The 15,767-nt window shown below is 35.7% G+C and overlaps 1 protein-coding gene across 1 annotated transcript in view; it reads right to left on the bottom strand.

Moving 5' to 3' along the window:
* Nucleotides 1-6,480: 6,480 nt before the first annotated feature.
* The window catches only part of IPO5 (importin 5), a 54,014-nt gene continuing 44,727 nt past the window's right edge, over nucleotides 6,481-15,767 (bottom strand). The window contains exons 20-26 of the mRNA XM_036754196.1: nucleotides 14,962-15,073; nucleotides 14,783-14,838; nucleotides 13,089-13,211; nucleotides 12,246-12,465; nucleotides 11,580-11,808; nucleotides 9,731-9,872; nucleotides 6,481-9,007 (exon numbers count right to left, since the gene is read on the bottom strand). Coding sequence (XP_036610091.1) covers nucleotides 8,921-9,007; nucleotides 9,731-9,872; nucleotides 11,580-11,808; nucleotides 12,246-12,465; nucleotides 13,089-13,211; nucleotides 14,783-14,838; nucleotides 14,962-15,073 — 969 coding nt within the window. The 3' untranslated portion in view covers nucleotides 6,481-8,920. The remainder of the gene's footprint in view (nucleotides 9,008-9,730; nucleotides 9,873-11,579; nucleotides 11,809-12,245; nucleotides 12,466-13,088; nucleotides 13,212-14,782; nucleotides 14,839-14,961; nucleotides 15,074-15,767) is intronic.

Here is a 15,767-nt window from a genome sequence, read left to right as displayed (position 1 = left end):
TGACAAATACACTCCAAAGCCCATTTATCCACTTCAGCATCTCCCAAATTAAGCATATGTTCTTCTCAGCGACATGATAAAGTGGCCGGCTGATCACACCACGGACATCACAAGACAGTTGCCTAGAGCACTAGACCTTTGACACTGGGCTCTAGCTTCACTCCCTTAGAGATCTTCATCTTCCATTGGGGTCCACAGCTGTCTAAGCAACCTGCAAATCCAGATTATACTGTGCTGCCAGTGATGGGTCCATGACAACCTCTGGAAATGCATGAGCAGGCATGGCAATAAACTTCAAATTAGGGGGTCCAGTAAGTTTTCTAGAGAGTTAAAGAAAGGTCTTCTCAAAGTTGTAGTTACTTATGGCCAAAATGTCATAATACTATATTCTTCCTATGGAAAACACTGGATTTCATCTTGACTTTTATGTCCTTAATATCCACTTTGTTGTCAAAAATTATAGGGCTATTTTCCATATCCTCATACCAGATCTCTATGCCATTGAGGTACATTCTTGCAGCTGCTACATCAAACAGTGTATTAGCACAGTGCTTGGTTGTAATAAGCATCTCTCAGATCACCAAACTCCTCATCGTTGGCCATATCTCATGGTTCAAATTTATTAGGACTTACTTTTGCTAGCATAGAACACAAGTGATGGATCCTACAAATAAGGTGGCTACATATTTTTCTCAAATTCACCAGTCAAATGATGTTTTATATAGTGTGTTTTTTATAGTACTTCCATCACCAAGTTTGACACAAGTCTGAATTGAACTTGAGGTTTTCCTTAGGGGGCAAAATGATGGTGCTTCCAGAAGTATCTCTGATTGAACAACAGAAAGATGGCAAAAACAAAATAAAAAATGATCTTTTTTGTTAAGACCTTTATTGTTCTAACAGCAACCATTGGTGACACTATTTTTATGTTTTCAAATACCTGCTGGTTTTGAAGAACAATTAAAATAAAAACCAAAGGGAAAAAAACTCCACAAAATCCATGGAATTATATGGAAGTACCTAAAGGCCTTGGCTGGCAGCCTCTTAAATCTTAATGAAAAGGAAGGGAGTAGGAAAGATGAATGGGTAAGGAGGTGGCCAGGGGCAGGGGAGGTAGTCTTGGCACAAATTCTGGCCAGCTATAGCTTTTTGATTCAGAATGACCCTGAAAAAAAAAGAGCAAGAGGACAAGGGGTCAGCTGGACTGGGGAAGGGGAATGAACATTTTCTTTATAAAAGATTATTAAAAAGAAGCTTAAAATGGACACCCAATGTGGAAGTGTCCTTTGGGTTCTCCAAGTCTTCAAGGCCTAACTCACCCTCCTCAGGAAGAGGGTGGCTTCACCAAGGTAGAAATAGAAGCATTCCATCTTGAGGTGCAGGAAAGGCACTGGACCACCAATACCCAGTGATACTGACACAGACATGGGGAAGTTAGTAAGTGGGATGGACCATTCATCCTGGTCCTCTAATCAGATCTCCATCCCATATAGGATGGGGTTAGTCCCACAGTTTCAAGTAAATTGCCCCTAGCACAGGTGGGTTTGTTTTGTTATTAAGTCCAGGACTAAAGGGACGTGGGGGATAGGATGGGCATGCTACAGTTGCTTGATTCATGGAGTCTTCCAAGACTTCCAAGCCTGGGATGTTAAGTAACTTCAGTTTCAAGAACCAATACTCTCTAATACTGAAGAGGAGACTTCCTTTTCAAGAACCCCATTTGGTCAGATGATTATCAAGCTTCCAAGCATCTCTCCACCTGCTCCAATCATTAGGCAGGGAGTAGAGTAAGAGTTACCTATCTGCAATACTTAACATTGCAGACCAACCTCTCCCGGATACTCTTTACTCTGGGTTTCTCACTGTCCTATCCTGGTTTTCCTCTCAGTGAGTCATTTCTAAGTCTCCTTTTGTGGCTCACCATTCACATGATGTCTCCTAGCTGTAGGTGCTTTCCAAGACTCTGTCTTGGGGCATCTTTTCCTTGTTTTCTACTTTCTTCTCTTCTTCTACTACTCCTACTACTCCCTTCATCATCTCTATGTAGATGGCTCAGAGATCCACATATCCAAGTTTCAGTTTCATCTGAGCATTAGTCCCAGGTCAGTATGTATTGGACATTTCAAAGTAAATGTCCCAAAGACACATCAAGCTCCACATCCAAAAACAACTCATTCTTTTCCTCCTAAACTACCCCTCTTCAAAGCTTTCCTGCTTCTGTAGAGGTACCAATATTCTTCTACTCTCCCATCTTCGTCATCAATGATACCTTGTTATCCCTTACCCCACAAAGAAATCCATTGCCAAATTTTGCCATTTGTACTTCCTCATCTCTTGCACCTGATCACTTCTCTGTACTCACAGTCACCAACTTAGGTCAGGCTCTAAATCACCCTCCCCCCACCCCTTTTTTAAACTGCGGTCTTCTAACCTTAAATATTTTTTCCCATTTCATTCTCTCTTCTCTGTATTTTCCAACATGATTTTCCTGAAGTTCAGATCTGGCCATGTCAATTCTCCTGCTGAATAAATTTTTCTGTCTTTTGATTGCCTCTAGGATCAAACATAAGCCTCTGTTTATTTTTTAGCTCCATATACAATTTGGCCCCAACCTATCTGTCCAGTATCATTCCTCTTCCTCCTTCAGGATATAGGCCACTTTCGATGAGATCAAGACATGATGTCAAAATCTCAATGAGATTGTTTTCTGATAAAGATTCTCCTGAAATTCTCTTCCTTCAAAGCCCAAGTCTGTTACCTCATCTATGAAGTTTTCTCTGATCCTTCCAGCTAGCAGTGCTTTTTAACCTGTCTCAAGTTTCTTAAAAGCATTTTGTTTTCTTCATTTTATTTTGCCTTGTAACATACATGTCTTATATTGCCTGCAAACTTGAAGGCCCCGGCACAGTGGGCCTCGCAAATAGAAGGCATTTAATAAATGGTCATTAAACTGTTTAAAAAAAAAAAAGGCAACAGTGACAAGAACCTACAAAAGATACGGACTCTAAATAGAACCACTGCTAATTCTAGGTGTTAATCTGCTTTCTGGACTCTGGGACATTCTTCCAGGATTACTTCAAGTTGTGGTATGAATTTTTCACTTTGCTTTCATTTGTCACTCTTGAAGTTGTAGGTTAAACATGAAAGAATCTTGCACTTTTGGGATTAGTGTGGAAGAAGCCATTTAAAAACCTAATTGAAGAAGCCTTTCAATTAGTTATTGGATTTAAGTACACCTTAGTGTCAAACAGATTTGTAAGGCAATCAATCACTTTGCAAAAAGGATCTGAGGGAAGGAAAAAGATACAAGGAAACCCTGACATATAAATCTGTGCAGTCTCATTTTCTGAACTTGTTTTTCTACTCTCCAAAGACTTCTAAAACCAGAAAACTTTGACGAAGAAAACCCTTTTTGTCTGTTTCACAATTTAGTTTCTCTCTTAATGTAATATACTTACAAAAAGAACATTTCTTTCAGATGTAAGCATCAGAAAGCTGAGAATCAAGTCATCAGGAATTAGGTTGTTCAAAGGCCTTGCTGCTAAATTTTAGGGATACCCTTGGATTGCTTCAGAAATGTAGTCTATGAAACATCTGAAGCTTTATATTCTGAACTATTTGACAATACTTTTCAAGCTTGTTATGGACTTTATTTCCTACCCCCCCCCCAATATTGCTGGTAATTAATTAGCTGCTTGACCTTGGATAAGTCACTTACATTTTCCAAGTCTAGTCAGTTGCAGAATGAAGAGGTTGGACTTTAAGATTCTCTTAGGATCACAGATCAAGAGTTGGAAAGTACCTTAAAAATCATCTGGTCCAGAGGTGGGGAACCTACGGCCTCAAGTTCCCCACTCCTGAGTCCAACCCAATCTTACAGGTGAGGAAAAGCACTCAGATGATTAAATACCTCGCATAAGAGGTCCTATGATTCCAAGTCTATCACTTTTACCACTATACTGGATGCCACCTGTTTGGTAATGAATGGCAAACATGGCATGTAGTAACACATCTGCCTTTGAATCATGATTTTCAAAAGAAAATTTGTGTTTTGATGAAGGTTTTACTTCTGAGTTTGTGTGTTGTATCTAACAAAATTTTACTCAGCTGCATCATTGCAAAAGCGAGAAGAAATCTTCACTAAGTATAGTATATTTGTGATTATTTTATGTATTTATGATCCTTGACAACTACTGTATCTCGAAAAGCTTTGTTTAAAGTCAGTTGTCAAACAGACATTACCATTCCATCTCAAGATATGCTTGTTTTATTCTATCCTGGCATTCTTTAGGAAAAGAGATAAAAGGATGACTAGCTTTCTTCTATAAAGTTAATATACCCTCCCCCACCCCCCATGCAACTTGTGGTTGCATCTCACATAAGCATTACATTACATTTAAATGGTACACTTATCACATCCTGCCCTAACATGGGCAAGAAGGTTAAGGCAGTACACACGGTAGGTACTTAAGTATTTGATCACTGGTGGATTTCATTAGTGTAAGACCAGGAGACGCACACCACACGGCAATCAATATGTGAGTTCCATTTATGATCTCACAGCTGCTTGATAATGTCACCCACATTACTAACCACTAAATACTTCACGTACATTCTGTGCAGACTTTCACTATTTTATCACTGGTGCACTCAGCAGTATGTTACCTTCTGCTTAAATGCTTCTGAAGACATAATCAAAGTTTGCCTTAACCTTCCCACATAGGCATCTAAGTTCCAGTGTTAATTATCCTTAAAATTTGTGCCAGGACCCAAAGCACTAATAGTCACAGTACCTCATTTATTCTTCCTTAAAAGTCCATTTCCTGTTTGATTCCCAAAGAAGCTTTGTCTGCAACATGGTTTTAAATTTTCTTCCAGTATCATTTTCAACTATTGAAAATCAGAACTGTAGGTAGAGCTCTTGGAAGGACCGTGAGTAATTTCTCCGATTGTCAGATGTCATTCCTGTTTGCAAAGGAACTTCCCACCGCCACCATTTGCCTACTTTAGAATTGCTGAGGGGGCAACCTATAATTTTAATCTTAGAATTTCCTTTCATCACGTTCTCTTTGACCCACAAGAAAAGTTTCCATAAAGGACACTTAATAGAAAAGGATGTTAGCTAATTCTAGCAGTAATTAGGGATTTTATCATAGGCAGGCAAATGGCAGTATAGCAGCTAGTTTGCAGATGGAGCCAATTTTGTTGGTTTACTTCACTGCTAAAGGTAATTTTATCACCCAATATCCAATTCAACTCTTTTCTGTATCACAAAAAAAAAATCCTAACATAGATAAAACATAGTTTATTAGTCTGAATTAAGGTAAATTAAAACTCTTACCTTTAAATAAAGCTGCATATTTTCAAATTCTTGGGGGACCTAAAGGTCACAAGTAAGAACCAGGTTCCTATCTCCTCATAAAGCCTTCCGAGCAAAAGGGTAAAAATCTCCTAGTTTCTAATCTTCTAAGATTATCCTGAACTACTTTGTTCTTTTCATGACACCAAATAAAGCTATGTCAAATTGAAAAATTAATTGAAATACAAATATCAGGAAGATACTTTAAGATTTATAAAGCATTGTTATCTCAATCTTCAAAACAATCCTAAGGTTTTAGAATTTAGGAATGAGGAAAAAAGTCAAGAGTCACATAACTGTTAGTTATCCCTTCCACAAAGCAGGGGTTAGGGGAACAGCGCCCCCACAATCCGCATAAAATTTTTTGACCCTCCCTTCATACCAGAGAAGTCTGAATTATTATGGTATTAGAAGAGAACATGTTACTGCAGTTATATTTTATGTTTCTGAGTTTAACTTTTTCTGTGCCATCTGCTGGGCTCCGTGTGTTGTCTGCAGCTTCCTGCAAAGCTCCCCAAGAATTCCCATTTAATGTCTTTTGCTAACCTGAGATATTATCGAGACTGAGATGGGGAAAAGTTGTAATGTGGAAGGGATAACTAATTATCTAAGGCAGGGTTTGAATTCAGTTCATCACACTCCTAGCTACCAAAATACAGCGAGTAAAACACTAACTGAAATGTTACATCCAGTGAGTACAAAGAAACCAAGTCAATGCAGTTTCTACTTGGGACATTATCAAAGCTCAGTTACATGATCATTGCTAATTCTTTATAACCAAACATATCAGTCATGTTCAAACTGCCTCTGAATCAGAAGAGGGGGCAAGCAATAATTTTTATATGGTCTTTTTGGGACAAGGAATATAAAGAATGTATCCCCCCAAAACATGCAAAAGTTTCAGCTTTTAAAGAATACATCTCAGTGATTCTGCAGTGGCTTTTGATATGGGGAAGTATATACAAAGGACCTGGAAGGGTTATCAGTGATTTTTCCTCTACAGTGATTAAATTTCTTGAAGCTAGAGAACAGAGTGGTTAAAACACACACACACACACACACACACACCCCGCTGCTCATAGTTGCCATGAAGAAATGTCAGACAATATAGACTCAAGTACTGAAGACTGTAAAAATTTTATTGGTGAAACCCACTTCTTCATTCAAAGCTATATAAAAACTTTTCAGAATACATCTAGATGAGTTTGTGAGATGTGGAGATTTTCATTTAACCAAAATATCCTAAAAATGTCTTGGGGATTTTACTTCCAGTGGACTTGGATATCTTATTACCGAGGGTACTATAAATACTGTTAAATAATACCAAGAAACACAATTGTTGCAGAATTCTATAATTACTAAATTGAGGATAGAATTCTGCAACATGACCTCGTGTCATGCCACAAGTCACAAGAAGTTAAGAAATTTCTCTGCAAGATGGAAATGAATATGCTTCAATGGCCCGAGAACTCACTAGACTTGGAAAAAAGAGGGACTGTTTAAAGAGATGCTTAATATCCAGAGATAAAAGAATGGTTTCATAATGAATGTCAAAATATTAGTGTAAATGTCAAATAACTGCAGCCAAAAGGGGACACAGAACATGTAACATGTTTTTAAAGATATAAAAAGTTGTAAGGTTTATTGTGCAAGTCAATGTTTTACTTTGTTCCAATTTGCAGACTACTGTACCTGATTTCACCTGACATTCAGAATGAGAACCTGAGGACATACTTCAAAGTGGTGTTTTTAATTGATCAAAGGAAATAGTTAAAACATTCAGCTTTAATTATTTGGGGCAGATGTTAAATATCAAGTGTAAGGACCTCCCACACACTTGAACCAGACCCACTACTGCTTTTTCTTAGGCTTTACTTTTACTTGGATTGGAGGTTATAGAAGTTTCAAATGACCAGCCTTGGAATAAAACCTCATTATTGAAATACTAAATATATATATATAAATATATATATATTAGTTGATAGAGCACCTTACACAAAAAATTAAGTGAACACCCAATCACAGTTAGTTGATGATTATTTAAAATAATAAAATTAACCAAGGGGTAGACTGATGTCCTGTTTGGTTACAGCTACTGAAAACCATATAGTCTCTGTGCTCAAATCTGCAAATGCTTCAAATAACAATGGGGGGACCTTAAAAATATAACAAGCACTTCAGTACATTTTGAATTTGTTTTAAGAAAGTGATGCAAATCATTTAATGAAAAATCTTTAATTCTGAAAAGTTAATTTTCTGGTCTAGGCATAAAGTTCATTTTCATATCACGGTTAAGTTTAGTACAAACTATAAAATGTTAACACTGAAGCTTTCAACAGAAATCTTATAAGATCCCTTAGAAAATTGTATATTCAAAGAAACAACAGTAAGCTATTTACTGCTATGAGGTTAATAAATACATAAAGAAAAAAACATTCAGACACATGAAACTTTTTGCTGAATTTATCAATTAAATATTTTAGTCATAATATTCCATAATAATGTCAATAGATTGGCGATTTGTGTGGCATTCCAGTAGCTGCAATTTAAAACCAGAATATTAACCAAATCGTTTAAGTTTGGAATAGGCAATTAATCAGGATAAACCTAATTAAAACAAATTGTAGTTGCTGAGATATCTAAATCTCAAGGAATATGTGATCATCAATTGTGAAAGAGTTAACAGTATCACAGCAATGGCTAATTATTTTAAAATCAGTGGGAAAAGGTAAAAACACAAAATGCTTAAAATTTGAATTGCATAAGGCAAATCTTACTAGGAAGACAAACAAACAAACATACAAGCCAAGCTGTGATTTAAAGTGATATCAAGTTATTGTTACATCTTTAAAAGAATTAAATGAATAAAGCCACACAGCACTGAATTTGTACACAAGCCTCTTTTGTAATTCAATGTTGTTTATTGAGGAGTGAATGAGAGACTCTGTCAGACATGCCAAAGACACTTCACATTCAAGGGCTAGAAGCTGAATAGCTTCCCACATTGAGTCACTGCACAAGTCTTTTAGGAAAAAAGAACTCAAAGTGACATCAATATGAGATCTTCATGCTTGATGTTTTTGTCTTCAGATTTTTACTTTGTGATCTACTGGTGTGCTGGGTAGAAGGCTTCTTTCCACCCTACAAAAAGACTCACACTCCAATTAATACAATTAACACTAGATGTATAGAAATGTTTTCTGTTAAAATGCACATCTACTGCTGAATAACTGGTCTTAAAGCTGTTTTTCTTAAATTCATTATGTCTAATGAGAAAATTCATTTTGTTTCCCTTTCACCTTCCCACAGGTGGCATATACCGATAGAAAAATACTCTTCAGTTCTACGGTAAGGTTTACAGGGAACTTCTTCGGTCTTATGATGGGCATCCAGTTAAACACCATTCTGACACCCGGTGCTTCTCCTTCCTGGCCGCTTTGCAGAAGAATGGCCTACACGCACTACAGTTCTTTTGTGCTCAAAAACAAAACAAAGAAACCTAAACAAAAGGGTAAACGTTTATTTGGAGTTAGTTTTTCTGGTAGGTGATATTAAGGCCCTTCAAGCAGAATTCAGGAGCTCCTGTATAGCCGCCTGCTGCTCAGCACTGAGCTGTGATATGCATTCAGTCCATAATCCTCCAGAAGTCTACGGAAAAAAAATATTTTCATCAGGACTCAGAAATGATAAACAGGTAAAATTTCAACAACTATTCCCAAGTTTATCTGATTTTTTTTCTTTTCAAGCTGAAACTTAAAGAGAGTAATTAACTTTTTATTATGTTGCAAGGATTTTCAGTTATTTATAATATATTGATTTAGAAAGCAAAGACTACTTTAATGACTTTGTAGATCTTAAGAGAAGGGATTTGCTTATTAGCTATTTTTGATTTTCATAGAATCATAAGATCAAAGCACCTTAGAAGTCATCTAGCCTACCCCCTCCTTTCAGTTTATAGATGAAGAAACTAAGATGCCAAAAAGTTATAAGGCAGGTGATAAAAAGCAAAGCCTGTATTCACAGCTAGGTCTTCAGATCCCAGATCTGGCACTCATTACATAATACTATGCTGCCTTATGTGTAAAAATAATATATTTTATATAAAGTGTGCCAGCTTCTTGAGAACTGGGTTTCTGATTTTTTGTCTTTTTCACTCCTGAACCTAGTTTTACATTTAAGTACTTTAAATATATTTCTGAAATTGAAAGCATTCATTTTAAGAATGGAGGAACCTTAATCTCGAAGTTTTTTTTCCTTTAAACAAAAGAAACGGAACTAATTCACTAAAATGAGTATGAATCATAAAACTGTAATTTAATCCCATTTGAAAATGGTATTCCTTTTCTCTCAACTTAAAAGAATTGAGCGTACCTGTACTTGGCGAACAACATTAGCCAGACGTTTGGCACAGGGATCTTCATGTTTAATAGCCTCATGAATTTCACCATCTGCAATTATGCTGAATATTTTGGGCAGATTGGAATTGTTCGGACCAAGAACAATTGGATGATTACTGATGAAAAGGGAAAAAAAGAAGAAAGACACGAACACAAACACTCATGAGTAGAAAGTTATCATCTATACATAGCAAAAATTTGAAACAATGGATTCTCCCTTCTAAGAATGAAAAATTTACAGAAATATCAAATGAAAAAAATGTGGATTGCTTAAAAAACAACAGCTTTCTTCAAAAAGATATTTTGTTGCTTTTTAAGAGTAATAGCAAACTTTTAGTGGTAGCAAAAAATTGGAAATTGAGGGGAATGCCCATCAATTGGAGAACAGCTAAACAAGCTGTGGTATGTGATAACTGTAATGGAATACTGTTATGGTATAAGAAATGATGAGATATTCTCAGAAAAACCTGTGAAGACTTATAAGAACTAATGCAAAGTGAAATGAACAGAACCAGAAGAACACTGTACATAGTTAGGAGCAATACTGTACGGTGATCAACTTGTGAATGACTTAGCTATTATTCTCAGCAACACATTCTTTTCATATTCAATTAGGGGCCTTGAACACAATGCCAACTAAGCAACCTGAATAAATTATCTCCATTAAACACGGCCCTTGTTTTTTTTTTTTTTTGCTCAGTGTATACTCAGAGCATCTCCTTTTAGTAGTGTGGCTTATGAATCAGGACCAATAGAGTAAACAGATGTTTTCAAAACAGGTTGGCTGCTTGGTGTATCAGATGCCACCAGCAGAAAAAAAATCAAAAGAGGAAGACTTGACTCTCCAGAAAAAGAGACAATCTTATAATGGCCATGGAATGCATAGAGCCTTATGTCACAGTGTAGAGACAATATTTGGTTCTCTGTGGATCTGAACAATGCAATTCAATATGTACATAATATATGTACGTATGTACGTATGCAAACCTATTGTGAACTATTTATTTAGCCTCATACTTCATTGATATGCTGGTAGAAAAAGGTTATTAAGCAAAACATAGGACTAGAAAGAATTTTTAATATTACTATCCTTTCTTTGTCTTAGACTACAAAATTTTATTGACAAAAGGTATTTTAGGTTGTCTATTCCAAATGTCATTTTATAAAAAAGGAAGCTGAACCCCAGAAAGGTGATGGGTTCAAGGCTGATGGCTAGTAGCAAAGGTAGAAACAGAAATTCAGACCTCTACTATCAAGCAATGCTCTGAGACCAGAGTCTATGAACTTGCATAAGGAAAACATGACATCTTTATTTTCACTAACCTTTAAAGAAAAATTAGAATTTCCTTTAATTATTTTAAAACATGATTCTGTGAAGAGGACCATAGGCTTCACCAGATTGTCAAAAAGGTCCATGACACAAAAAAGGTAAAGAACACCTGTATTAGGCTGTGTTGCTTAGTCAATTGTCAATTCTTGCACTAGCAACCAAAATATCAGAATTTCTATGCAAGCAGACAACTGAACTAAAATAATGCTTTGATTTTTTTGTAAATAAAAAGGAAAATGCATGGGATTCTCATAATCTTTTTTTTTTTTGGCAAATTTCAGGACAATGTACATCTTTTTTATACCAAAAGGATCTAATTATAAGGCGGTCTTTTAAACCCAGGAAGGTTATATTTTTAAGGATTCTGAACTAATATACATATTCTACTTATATATACTCTAGTTAATCCTTTTCAAAAATATTTACAAAGAAAAAGAACAATATGTTATATTGAAAAGTATGGTTATTTTTTCTTTGTTAAAAAACAGTGTACCTCTCAATTAGGTCACATAGATAATTGAAAGTATGAACTGCTTCTTCTTTATCTTCATGAAGTGGAAGCCATGATAACCAGTGTGGTAGGATTTCTTCAACATTAACACAGTCAGGTTTGAACTTCATAATTTTCCCTACTGCAGAGATACAATTCTCAGTTGCATTAACATTTTCTTTGGTTTTAGAATCTGCAGACTGAATCACTCTTACCAGCAATGGAAGTGCTTCTAAAAAATAAAAACATTAAAAATTTTGGTTAAATCTTAATAGTTTCAAAAGAAAATTCTGTGTGTGTCTTTATGAAGTTATTAGTCTGTGTACTCCTGTGCGCTAAAGGCTCTGGCTCAGACAGCCAGTAATTAGGTATGGTTTTTCTTTTATATATACAAATAAGTTTCCACAAAATCTGTGAAGCCCATGAAAGATAAGAAACTACTAATGATTGCACTCTGAGACCTCCCTTCCTATGACAGGAATATAAAGATGGGAAAAGAGAAGCAGAGCAGTCAGGAGAGAATTTACATTAGAATGAAGTGGAAGCAGATCATCTTCATGACTGAGGGTCAGAAAGAAAAGAATTTGGAGAAATCTGGAATACATGAGCCCTGCTACTATGATAGTGACTAGCACTGCTAGAATGAAAAAGTCATGAAACTACAAGTACCTGTGCAAAAAGGACGATAATTTTCTCCACCAAATTGCGCCATAACGCCTAGGCCATAAGCAGCAGCTTGCCTGACTTCTGGGCTGTTGTCACATACATACTGTAGCATTGGCCTTAGGAAATATTCTGCGTATTTAAAAGAAGATGGACTGCAGTGCTCTATGACATCATCAAAGATGCACAATCCCCACTGTCTGTCTGGCCACGGTCTATGAGGACACTACAAAATAGAAAAGAAAAACTTCTCAAAACTTTTCTGAATAGTCTTTGTGCCACAGGATAAAACGTGACAATTTCTAGGGATACAATTACAACTGTAAGTAGCATATATAATTGCCTCCTCTTCTCAAAAATACTTCAAAAATATTTGAGATTACCAGAAAATCTTCATGGAGCATAAAAAAAGATTACATTGGCATGGATAAAGCAAAATAGTAGATACTTTTGTGTCTGCCTTTGAAATGAATTATTTTTGTAGCCCTTACCATCTTAATTAGGCCAATAATAAAATCTGATACCAATCCAAGAACCCACGGTGGATGTGACTAGTAATGGAAAGCTGTAAGTGCCAACGTCCAAAGCAAAAGGGAAAAGGCTGGTGAGCTAAAAATATGCTGAGGACAATCAAAAGGTACATGGAGAGATTTGTGGTTTAGAAGTTTCTTCTATGATCTGAGTTTGCTCATCAGAAAAATTAAGATGCTGCCCCAGATGACCTCTGAGTTCCTTTGTACTGCTAACATTCTATGATTTTAGTTGAACCTATATTTAAAAGTTTTGTCTCCATTTGCCTGAGTATATAGCTAATAATGTCATGAAACTAAACAGGGAGAAAATACTTACAATTAAATTGACAATTAGTGGAAGCAGCTGTTCAAACCATGGCAGTATCTTTTCCTTGTAGCTACTAAATATTGAATGTAAAATATCTGACACTTTAGTCAGAATATAAACATCGCTGTCATCCTAAAAAAATGAAAACAAGAGTTTAATCTTTGCATAATTTTTACAACGCTTTATCTTCATTAATAGTTATAAATTTTCATTATTAATTGCAATTTTGTATAACAAATTAGGAAAAAAATACTGGTTCTGTAATTAAGTCTCTTCAACTTGTTTTATGATTTTATCAAGAAAACTAAACAAAAACTCTATTTTAGTTTGGCTGCTCAGATTTCCTTTAAGGAGCTGAAAAGAAACATGTATCTAAAAGCTTCCCTATGTACAATAACTTAATACCACATGGTATAGGTACTAACTCAAGTAAAAATTGATCTCAGAATGCCCCATCTAATTTCTATTAAAAGTTTTCCTAATGGAAGTTAAGATTGTAAATATAAAAAATACATTCTCTTATTAGTTCTAAAATGGGCAATCCAGATGGCAAAAAGAGAACTGGATATGCAATGTCATCACAAGTAAATAAAGAAGTCATTTAATCTTCTAGGCCTCAAGGAATTGGAGTGGACTAAATGACCTCTAAGAGCTTTTCTAGGAACTAAATGTGTGACCCAATTATCTTAGGGGATGCATTTTCTCATTTCTGTTTACCACCAGTTCAATCTCATTTGTCCTAACTTCAAAATTTCCCAAATGAGAAAAACAACCTCATTCTGACATACAACACATGGTAGCTGTCAGTTTTAAGAGTTAACCAAAGATGGAATGAAAAAAATGTTACAATTTTGAGGGGGGTAGAAAGGACAAAAGTTATCAGGAGAAAGCAAAACCACAGTTAATTGGATACTTTTTAGTAATGATCTTCCATCACAAGCTAGTCATTTTGGGCCCTAAAAACAGTCAAATGTTTGATGGCAAAAATTAGTTCTATAATGGGAGTACAATTACTGAATACATCTGATTTCCTTTCAAGTGGTAAGTAAAAAATGAAAAATAATTACCAGTATTATTTACTACTGCTACAAAACTGAATCAAATGTACTCCCTTCACTCAATGCAATGGCTTAAAGAAAAAAAAAAGATTCAAACATGTTTGTTTTTTATTCTTGCCAGAGACTTGTACAGTCTGGCTTTACATTAAAATGACCAGTTAAATTTGGATTATATTTCCGGTCTAAAAGATCTAAGTTCTGTGAGCAGAACCAGGAGAACACTGTACACAGCAACAGCAATACTGCATGATGATCGGTGATGGAGGACTTACCTACCTGTTCTCAGCAATACAATTGCAAAGGACTCATGATGGAAGATGCTATCTATCCATCTCCAGAGACAATAGTGATCTGACAATAGGCTGAATGCAGATGGAAACATACTATTTTTCAGGGGTTTTTTGGGGGGGGCGGGGTGGTGGTGGCAATCTGTGTTTTCTTTCACAACACAACTAATACGGAAGTGTTTTGCATGACTGCACATGTATAACCTATATCAAATTGCTCATCATTTCGGGGAGAAAGAGGAGGAAGAGAATTTCCGACTCAAAATTAAAAAAAAAAGTGAAGAATTGCTTTTACGTATAATTAGGAAAAAATTATTAAAAAAAAAAGGATCTAAGTTCTAACAACGGAAGAAATTACCTCATCTTGTAAGGACTCTTCTACTTGTTCATCATAGTCTTCATCTTGTCTTTTAACTAAAACAAATCCAAATAAAATTTTCTTAAATGGAAGTTAAACATTGCTAACATATGCATTTAAAAACTGCAATTATAGTATTCAATTATTAAAATTGGAAGTAAGAATAACGAGTAACTCACCCTGTCTTAATTCTTGATTTTTAAAGTGTTCTTCAAGTTTGCCTTTCAGTATTCCTCCAAGCTCTTCGAAGTGTTCATTGTTAAGGCATCCATCTCCCATTACTTCAATGCACTAAAATATTTTAATGCAAAACACAAAAGTTCATGTTAATTTATTATATTTTAAAGAAAGTAATCACCCTTAAAATGCAATTGGATTTTACTAAAGGCCTGGGAAGGCCAATATTAATTGGCTATAATATGGTCTCTATTTCAGTACTGCACTATAACATGACTGGAAAGATACACAAACTCATGCTCTATTTGTTTGAAGAAAGTATGAATGGTTTAATGCTTAGTTTTACGCTAGTTTGGCACAAACCATTAAGATGAATTACAGTTAAAATGCTACTAATTCAAGTCACCTAAGAGATAAATTCAAATTACTCTTTGCTCCTAATAAACCAAATTAGTACAGTGAACATAAATAAATCTTTCAAGATTCAATTATAGTGAATGCTGCGATCTCATTCTGAGATGTACATCGAGTCCTAGAATGAGCCTGCTAGTTGGAACAATTAGAAGATGGTACCACTTCAGATGATAAAAGCCCAAAGATTCTACCGGGGGTTAGCAGAACTAACTCAATCTCTTCCAGACTGTTATAGACAGGGCCATGGAGCTGCAAGTTGATTGGAAGCTCCTAGACTCAGATGAGTTTGCAAGGGGCACTCGTCAACACTCCCACACAGCCTTCTGCACTGCAATCAGTACAGATTACCACATATTCAAGACGACACACCTCCACTCCACCCACCATTGTTACA

The sequence above is a fragment of the Trichosurus vulpecula genome, chromosome 4, assembly GCF_011100635.1.
Source record: "Trichosurus vulpecula isolate mTriVul1 chromosome 4, mTriVul1.pri, whole genome shotgun sequence".
Classification (NCBI taxonomy): Eukaryota; Metazoa; Chordata; class Mammalia; order Diprotodontia; family Phalangeridae; genus Trichosurus; species Trichosurus vulpecula.
This window is presented reverse-complemented; position numbering and strand designations above follow the sequence as displayed.